The sequence below is a fragment of the Crocodylus porosus genome, unplaced genomic scaffold (assembly GCF_001723895.1).
Source record: "Crocodylus porosus isolate Cpor-Errol unplaced genomic scaffold, CroPor_comp1, whole genome shotgun sequence".
Classification (NCBI taxonomy): Eukaryota; Metazoa; Chordata; order Crocodylia; family Crocodylidae; genus Crocodylus; species Crocodylus porosus.
The window spans coordinates 17,814,041-17,824,040 of NW_017728922.1; the positions used below are offsets into that span (position 1 = coordinate 17,814,041).

The window sequence follows — 10,000 nt, forward strand, 5'->3', positions numbered from 1 at the left end:
GAGAGCCAGGAGGGCTGCTGTGCCTTCTTGCTGCCTTTCCTCCGTGTTGGAATAGATTTAGCTTGTGCATTGAGAAGCAACCACTCTTCTTGAACTCCCCTCTCCCTGGGGTCATGGTCCCTGAGGGCCTGACCAACAATACTTATTACTTATTATACTAAATACTTATTCATTTATTACTAAATACTTATTCATATGCATAGAGTCATTCAAGAGCTGTTATATATTGCAATATTAGCCATATCTGTGTGTGTACACGTGTCCATGTATGTGGCATAACCTAGAAATGTCACATTGGACTTACGTTAATTTGTAAATCTGGGCGCAAAAGTCTGTAGCAAAAAGAAATCAACCCATGATTTCTTAACTCTCACCCCAAAGATATACACACAAGATCCTCTGTGTATAGCAGTGCACCCTGCTGAGAGTAAGTCCCTTTCTCAGTTCATGTTTAATAAAGATTGAAAAATAAATTATCTGATAATGTTGATTCCTGCATACATAAAAGTAATTTATTCTTCATTATATTTATAGATTTTAGGATGACGTGATATGCTCCCAATAGGGAACTGTATGTGCTGCAGGGATAAATGCCGTATCAATTTATTCTGGTTTTAGTCACATTCCCTTCAACAGAACCCACACTGATGCCAAGGGTTTGGTGTATTGAATGCAGCATCAGGATCTCTTTTCCCACCTCTGCTGCTGGTGGTCTGTGCAGTAGTACAATGTGGGGGGTGGGCAAGTGGGGCATGTTCCACAGGTGCTGCCTAAGGGGAGTGGTGGCAGCAGGATGGTTGGGATGGAGGGACCTGACCTGACTCCAGGGTTACTCTCTGCAACCTACCTCGCTACAGCCTGGCTGCTGCCTTGCCTCCCTCTGCCAGCACGTTCTGGTTCCAGGATGCTGCCAGTGTAGGCAATGGGCATCATAGAGTGCAAGGCATTCTGGGAATCATACCTTTGTAGAGCAGCATGGGAATTTGTTTCTGTTGGGCAGAGAAATAACATCAGTCTTTTTGCCACTGAATTCAGCATTTTTTGCCCTCTGGACATGGGCTTTAGTTATAAAAGAACGGGATAAAACTCCACTGCCAGTTAAGAGGGCTACGATTCCCAGAAGTCCTTGCATTCTGTGACACACTGCCTGGCTTTCTGCTCTGTTCCTGTGCCAAAACTGAGAAGCGGGGAGGAAGGGGGAGAAATGGCTGCCTAAGGCTCTTTTTTTTTTTTCATTCTGTGCCTCTGGATCTGTGACCTTGTTCAAGTCACTGCAGCTCTCTGCGCCTCTGTCCCTTTACATGCTTCGCTTGTTTGTTGATTCTGATCACAAGCAAGCCTGGGCTGGGCTCCTTCTTTTATTCTGTGCTGTAGCAGCACCTAGCACAGTGGGACCCAAATCTAGAGACTTTCTCTCTGCTGATATAGTTACAACTCACACTAAAGTTAAAGGAAAGATTCCTACTCAGGCCTACAGAAGTTGGATCAAACCTTAAATTATGCCAGAACAAGTGTAATATGTGGGCAGACTTGGGAGCCTTGGGAGCTCTTCTTAGCCCCAAGAGGAGGGAGCTGGGGGGTAGGGAGAGAAATGGGCAGGACACATTTTGCTTCAGGAAAGGGCTAAGTGCTTTGCTGTGGAGAAATGTTTGAATTCTCATCTATGGGACGGCAAACACAGATTTGCCGTGTGATGGGCTCTCTGGCAGCTTGGCTGCTTTAGGGAAAGGGTCTCCTGTGATTTTTCTAGCACAGAAGGATTTTATTTCTTTACAAAACTGCCAGATGTATGTATTTTTTAAAATGCTAAATGAGTTGTGACTGATACTGGTGAGCATGGTGCCTCATCTGCCAAAGGCTGAGGATCTGAAACAGCATGGAAAATGATGAGTCAGAAGGAGGGTCACAAGGTAAACAAGTCAAGGAGGCTTCCCATGAACAGAGGTTAATTTTGTTAATAGAACTGCATTCTCTGTTGTGTCGGTGTAATGAGCCAGCATTTCTTCTACAGTGCAGCTAATCCTGGCAATTTTGTCTGCCAGCTCTAGTCCCTGGAATCATGAGAATCTGCGCTTTATTTCAAACTAGGGAGTTTCTAGCCCTTCTGAGCATGGAAGAAAGTTGGAAAATGTGACGCAAGAAAGACTTTAAAGCTCAAAATGCAAAACGATCCTAAAATGACAATGTTACAGCTTACAAGATTTTAAAGACATTGTCATGATTTCTGGGGGGGCAGACTCGTGATTTTTTTTGGATGCTTGGGGATGGTGATGCTACTCATGGGCTGGTGCTGGTGAAGGATGCCGGACAGATAATACTAAGTTCTCATACTGCATTTTTCAGCAGTAGAGCTCAAAGCACTTTACACAGATGGTATGGGTCATTATGCTCATTTTGCAAAACTGAAGTACAAGAAGCACTGGAAGTGAAGTATTTGCCCAAAGTTATCTGTAGGGAAGAGAACAAGCAAGGAAGAGGTCCAACGAAGTCTTCTAGGGTGTTTATAGATGTGCTTCGGCAGGCAGGGGTGCTTTAATTATTGCAGCTCCAAGAGCCACGCTAATTAAAAGCACCTGGAGCACCACATGTATCAGTGTCCCTGCACTGAAAAATGGAGGCGGGTGCTTTGAGCTAAAATTTATCAAACCAGCTTTAAAAAGCCCCGCCATCATTTTTCGGCACAGGGACACTCGTACATGCGATGGTGGAGTATGCTGGAGCGTGGCAATTACAACACTCCAGCAGACTCGATTAATCAGCCTCCCTGTGGCTCAGTTGAGGTTATGACAAGGAAGGCATTCCCAACACCACTTCACCGGTGTCACTCCATCCAGGTCTGTTGAGACCTTTTACAGCAGTTTAATCTCTGTGGTCTCAGTCCTTGATCTTTCTTCTTAGCATCAGTTAGTTGGGTTTGTGAGTTAGAGCACTTGTCACTAAGAACGCACTGGGTGCATCTACATGTGCAAATGCTGTGGGTTTACTTTAGAGCAGGGCTTCTCAAACTTTGTCATAGTGAGCTTCACTTATCTATGAAAAAAATGACTGCACCTCCTCATAGTTTGCTAAAACAATACAACAAATTGAAAATAGGCCTATATGCTGCATAAAATTAATAAAAAAGTTGGTGGTATTTGATCAATAAAGATTAGCTTGAGTTTCAAAAGTATTCATTTTAAGTTCAAGGGCAGTATAAATGGAAGCAGTTAAATTAAAACTTCACTTAAACATTTTAGGAAACATGATACCAAACAATGATAGGTTAATTAAGTATAAAATCCATCAGTCCTACCTTATCCATGGGAGGGATGTGTTTGCTTCCTCACTGCACAAAGTAGTGGACTGCAGGGTTGCAGAGTAGAAAGGAAGAGATGTAAGTCATCTTCACCAGAAAACCAGGAGCTTTGTTCTGATTGCTGTTAATGCCAAGAAGCCCAACTCACATAGGCAGGTGGAAGAAAACGGAACGAGTGCTTTAAGACCCCAGTGTGTTAACTCAGGAAACTTAGATCCCACTGATAACAGAAAGTCTGCGGCTGACATTTGTGAAAATTTCTGCTGCAGTTCCTGATCGCTTGACAAGTCAATAACGCTTTCATCTTCTTTTGAAGACAGCATATCTGTGGGGATTGGCTTGAATGTGAATAGGTTCCTGATCCACTGATTACATTTGGTTTTGCCCACTTCAGGAAATTATTCATGAAACTGCTCCTGCAGACTCCTAAGTGCTGAACAATTAGGCCTTGAACACTGTCAACTGACAGATCACCGCACTGTTGCACAACATTCTCCCCAAAACATGCAAACAGATCCTTGCTGCACACAAAGACCACAGTTCAAGTATGTTAATGAATGCTGCTATCCGATCAATAGCAATGAACACATTTGTATCTCATCCCTGAAGTGACACATTCAGAGTTCAGTCGGTCAAATATTTGAGCCAGATATGACAACAAAAATGGGTGTCACTGAGATATCGTAGAAGTGGGGAGTTACTGTCAGCAAGAAAAATACAAACTTCATTGAGTAGTTCATATAGTCATGTCAGTACTTTGCCTCTGGACAGCCAACGGACCCCTGTGTGTAGCAACAACTGTGTGAAGTTTGCCCCCATCTCTTCACATAAAATGCCAAACACTCTTGGATTAATCAAGCACGATTTTATACAGTTTACAGTTATTACTGCAACTGAAAGAAAATTGCTGGCATCTTCTTAGCAGCCAGTGTCTGTCTGTGGCTCATACGACGATTCCAGGTTGCTGTAGGGGCCACTTCTTGTACCGTTGTCACAAGCCCACTATGCCGTCCTGCCTGCTCCATCTCTGCAAATTCCAAAACAATGTCCCCATTTGAGGCCTGTGTCTTGGACAAAAGTATTAAACAGTTTAAAAAGCCCTTCATCAGTTGCTCTTGTGCAGAGAGAACAGCAAAACAGAAATTCATCCTTTAATTCTGTTGCTGTAGCAAAATTAATATGCACCAGTACCTGTGATATATAGGTAGACTCATCTATCTGAATGGACTAATATGGGCTCTGATGAACACTTGCTAAGAGCTGCTCTTTTACAACAGTGGCCATCTCTGCAATACAGTATGAAACTGTATTGTTCAAAAGCAGGATCCCATCTAGCTGTGATGCTGCATTCTGTCCTATCATCATCACCGAGCACCTATCCTTTGCAGCTGGGAGTAGTAGTTTCTCACGTTGTGAGCCTTGCCTGCTTGGGCAATGCGCAAAGCCACATGGTAAGAAGCCTGAGTAGCCTTCATGTTAACAGTGCTGTACACTTCAACCACTTTTTTTTTGTCCTGTTAACTCATTCAACATGCCAGTGTAGCTTGCAGGACTGCATACTGTTGTTTGCCAGTACTTCAGTGCATTCAACACATTGAGTGCATCGCAGGACCTGCTCCATGTAAAACCAAGCTTTAAATAAGCTTGGCCATATTTTCAACCTTTGTTTTGCTGGAAACTCTGCTGCTGTGTTCTCTTCAGCTTGGGTTGTATGCTTTTCTCCCTTTGTCACAAAATGATCCATTTCTCATTTAAGCTATTTCTCACTAAGCACGCTGCTGAGATATATAAGTTTACTTACAAAAAGTGATGCAACCTATGTCTAGTGTGTCAGTTGCTAAGCAACATTAGTACATTAAACAAGCTTTTTGCATTATATTATTTTTAGTTATTTTAAAATATAATACATTTAAGATACAAAACTTCTTTTCAACTCACCCAAACTTTCGCCAACTGCTCCCCACCCCGCCCCCCAAAATTCACAGCTCACACCTCTCTTGACATGACACCACACCTCCCCAGGGAGAAACGCCTCTTGGTTTGAGAACTACTGCTCTAGAGTAAATAACTCTAGAGTAAACCCATCTCAGACAGACATCTACATGTGTGGGAATTCGAGAGTAAATTTGCTGCTCCTGGCAGCAGTCTGCTTCTCCCCACTCCAGCCCTGCACCAGCCCCCTGCAGTAGCTAGCCAAGGGGCTGGCAGGCAGCACAAGGCCAGGAGACAGCTGTCTTCTGGTGGGGGCTGGGAATGGCTCCCTATTCCTGGGAGCTGCCTGCTGCTGGGGTGGCCTCTGGTGGCAGAGCCTGGGCAAAAACAACATCCCCCTGTGCCAGCAGCAGGGAGCTCCCTCCTTGACTCCCTGAATGGGGGAAGAGAGCTTAGAAATCGCTGCAGCAAAGGATCTAGGTCCCAGCCACTGCCAGTATCTGTTGGTGGGGCAACTAGCAACCTATATCTATTGGTGGGGCATCCACCAGCTGGACAGGGATTCCCCACCCAGCAGGAGACTTGCTCCTAGCTGCCCCACCAACAGATTAGTGCAGGGGGATGGGACCTGCCTCTCCCCTGCAGCTCTTTCCAAACTCCATGCCTCAATCACCCAATTATGGCATGGGGCTGGGGAAAAGTTCCTGGCCAGCCATAGGCTGCATGGGGAAGTCTGCATGTGCAGCCTGGAGCTGGCTGTGGACTGTCCCTAACAGGACAGTCCTCAGTCACTTCCAGGCTGCACGTGCAGACTTCCTCGCGCAGTCTGGGGCTGGCCAGGAACTGTCCCAGCTAGGGGCAGGTCCCAGCCAGCTCCAGGCTGGGCAGGAAACTCTCCCTGTGCCGCTCCCAGCCCCTGCTCTGTGATCTCTTAGCCCTGCTCTGCAATCTTTCATCGCCCACTCCTCAATTGCAGAGCTGGGGCTGGGAACAGTCTTCCAGCAATTGTGTAGCTGGGACTGGAAACAATTTTGCAGCCCCTGTTCTGCAACTGGGATCATGAATTGGTGGCTGGGAGCTCCCTGCTATTAGGGCAGGGGGACGTTGTCCCCACCTGGGCTCCAGTGGTGGAGCCCATCCCAGCAGCAGGCACCTGAGGACAGGGAGCAATTTCCTGCCCCCTGCTGCCTGGCTAACCAGGTGCAAATGTGCTCCCAGTTGACTACCTACACATGCCATACTGTGCAGTAATTACTGAGCAGTTAATTTGCTACTTGTATTTACCGCTAGCAAATTAACTACTGGGTAAAGCAGATTACTGCACAGTAAGGGTCAGCATGTGTAAATGGTGATGCTTACTATGCAGTAATTCACTGTCTTGTGCAGTACAGCATCTTGTGTAGATATGCCCACCGAGACCCAACAAGTTAATTCCATATAAATGTCCAAAGAGCCACCACAAATGTGAGATGCAACTGCCATGGACTGGTTTGGACTCAGTGACCTAGGAAATTTGAGGAATGAGAGAGGGACTGAGAAACAGGTGGACAAAATTAAATAATTTGGGGCCTAATATGAAGGCTTTCAAGACTCTTGTTACAAATGAATATGTTATAGGTTGCCAATTGGAAAAATGGGACAATCATAATAATTGCAGAATTGCAAACTGAACAAGAAACAGCAGCAGGAAACAGTATGGACATCTGGGATTGGCTTAACCCTTAACCAACAACCTGGGTCTGAGCCTGTAGGGATGAGATCAGGGGCTGAGATGCTGATGTGTGAATGGAATCTAGAACTATGGTCTAAGCATACATGAAGTTACCCAAGTATTGTAGATAGAACCAGACCACAGCGGATGGGGACACAAATCGTTTATCTCTATTGCCTTCGGTGGCAGTTCAGATATTCTTTCCAATCACTGAAGAAACAAACAACCAGACCCGGATTAAAACAAACAATCAGACCTGGAATGTCTCAGTGTTTCTGCCTGATGACAAGCATGCATCACTGATTTCTGTGAGAATCAGTATGGTGGAATAGTCCCTGAATTCCATCAGTTACTAGGAAAAGCTTAGTCTTGTAGATGCTTAATGTAGCCTGGGCTGATCCAGCATACTAGCTGAACGCTTTCTGGTAAATGTGGAGATGTTTACTTTGTTTCTTCGTGTCAGAGATTATTAGTGATCCAGTGATAATCCCCTATATCTGCAACCTCTCGTCTAGGAGACTGCCTGATTTCTTTTAAATATGCTGACACCTGGTGGTATTAGAATGAAAGAGGTTTTTCCTTTACAGAATCAAAGTCCACATCTCCAGTGCTATGTAAAGTACCGTGTGCATGGATGGGCACAGGTGTGGCTGTGTGAGCAGCCCAGCATTTAAATATGCAGGTTCAATCTATAGTGATCCTATAATGTTCACACTTGACAGAGTCCTTGTGGAATTTGCATAGTTTCTAGGAAGAACTTATCCCATTAACAATCTTGCAAGTGGAAACGATCAGAGTTCATTGCTTAAATGGCTGATTTGGGATCACAGGACAAATAAGATGATGTTTATTAGTCTGTGTGTTGGATTCAGTACCCTCAGCTCAGCAATCACTGAATTAACATCCATCTCATGCCAACCATGATGGTAAAGCTTCTTAATAGTGATTAGTGAGACATGGTAAAAAAAAAGGGAATATTTTTTAGGAGTTTGCCCCTTTTTATTAGTTCAAGCTTTGGAATATCTATTGCTATTAGTGCCAGTTCAGAGCTAAGCAATTTGTGTGCCTATTCTTGATTGCCTGGTTCTCTCTACAATACTTCGGTAACTTCCTGTATGCACAGGTGGTTAAAAATAGAATGAAATGCTTGCAAAATGCCTCATCTTGATTTGGAAGGCATTTGTTTCACAACTGAAATCTTGGTGCAAATGTTATTGCAAAATACGATGTGGGGTGACCAGCTCTCCCAGGCATACTGGGAGCTGAATTGGAGGCATTTTCAAGGAGTTTGATTTTCAGAGCACTTGCCCTATAGAAATTATGCATTCAAGGTGGCTCCAAATAAACATCCAAAACCTGTATCACCCCTAATCAGCTGCCTTTGAAAATCTTTGAAATGGAGCCACTCACTGGCCAGTTACTCCAGCAGTTACAGGAGTACATGAAGGCCTACAGGGAACTGCAAGCCCTTACAGCCCAACTTCTTAATGGATGGCCAAGCAGGAAAAAACAAGTTAAACCTGAATTAAAGCCTTACTGGCCTCTCAGAGCACGTCCACACCTGCAAGCACCTCAGATAGAAGTGGTGCAAATATGAGCTGGGGCTTTTTCCTTCAGTGCACGTGCTTGGACATGCACTTTGGTATGGAGCAAATTGTGCCAGTTGAGGCAAAATAACCCTGCCTGGCTCCTCCTGGATCTTCAGCCGGGGGGAGCTACAGGTTGGGGCCAGCACCTGTGCTGTCTCCAGCAGTATAAAAAGCTACCTTGTCCTGGTCCCAACAGTATAAAAAGCCGCCATGGCAAGTAGCTCAGGGGTACTAGCTTTCAGGAACTTCTGGGGCCCAGCCAGTTGGTACCAGGGACACTACCCCTTGTGCCAGCTGGATTGCTGAAGCAGCCCTGAGAGTTCCCTGCACTCTCTACCCACTGCAGCAGTCTGGCAGTGGGGGTTGCTTCCTGGCTGTGACCTGCTGTGCACCTGCCAGACTCGGATGGAGACTTCAGTGCCAGTAGAGGCATCTGCCCCTCTGGGCCAGCTGCCAGTGGACTGTGGTTGCAGGGTTGGCCTTTGTGTGGCACTACTGCCATTGTGCCCCCTGCCCAGCCATCTGGGCAGCTATCACCAAGAAGATATTCCAGGTGTGGTGGCCTGCTTTGAGCCACAGCCAGCTGGGTCCAAGGTGCCAGCTCTGAGCAGGCAGGGTCCTGCCACTGGCCTCCCTAGCAGGAATTCTGTTGTTCCCTATTGGAAAACTGAAAAATCCCTGATAAAAAAAATCCTGAAGTCACTGTGCAAAATACCCCCAAATCCATGTTCCTCCACAAGTAAAATAAAAGACCACTATAAAGACAGAAAGCAAGACAGAGACAGCGATCATTTGGACAATGTTTTATTTAAAGCAAGAGTCTTATCATAATAATAAAATGAACTATAATACGTATTTCGTGAATTCATGAATATATGTTTTGCTGCACTCCAACAGGGCGATGGCCCCCACACAAGGGGTATGCCCCCCTAACAGGGGGTTCGGCACTCTTACAAGGGGTACAGCCCCCCAACAGGGGGTTCAACCCCCAAACAAGGGGTACAGCCCCCCAACAGAGGGCTCAATCCCCATACAACCTCCGTGAATCGTGGTCCACAGGCCAGGTGCCCAGAGATTGGAAACTAGCTAATGTGGTCCCCCTTTATAAGAAAGGGAGAAAGGAGGACCCAGGAAACTATAGGCCCATAAGCCTCACATTGGGCTTGGGGAAAAACTGTGAAAAAATTATCACGGATCACATCTGTGAGGGGCCAGCAGGGAGATCATGCCCAGGGGAAATCAACATGGGTTCATCAAAGCTGCCAGACCAACCTGATGGCCTTTTATGACCAGGTAACTAAACATCAGACTGCCAGACCAAACAGCACCCACAACTACAGCCCAGCCCAGACCAACGAGCGAAGCGAATAAGCAGGTAAGAGATAGGAGCCAGGGTAATGCTGGGACTAGGGGGTCAGTACACACACCCACAGGAGGCCTCAAATGCCTCTACACAAACGCTCGTAGTATGGG

General features: G+C 45.7%; 1 protein-coding gene across 1 annotated transcript in view; it reads left to right on the forward strand.

Annotated features, from left to right (window-relative positions):
• Positions 1–8,737: 8,737 nt before the first annotated feature.
• The window catches only part of SRSF6 (serine and arginine rich splicing factor 6), a 24,294-nt gene continuing 23,031 nt past the window's right edge, over positions 8,738–10,000 (forward strand). The window contains exon 1 of the mRNA XM_019539815.1: positions 8,738–8,744. Coding sequence (XP_019395360.1) covers positions 8,738–8,744 — 7 coding nt within the window. The remainder of the gene's footprint in view (positions 8,745–10,000) is intronic.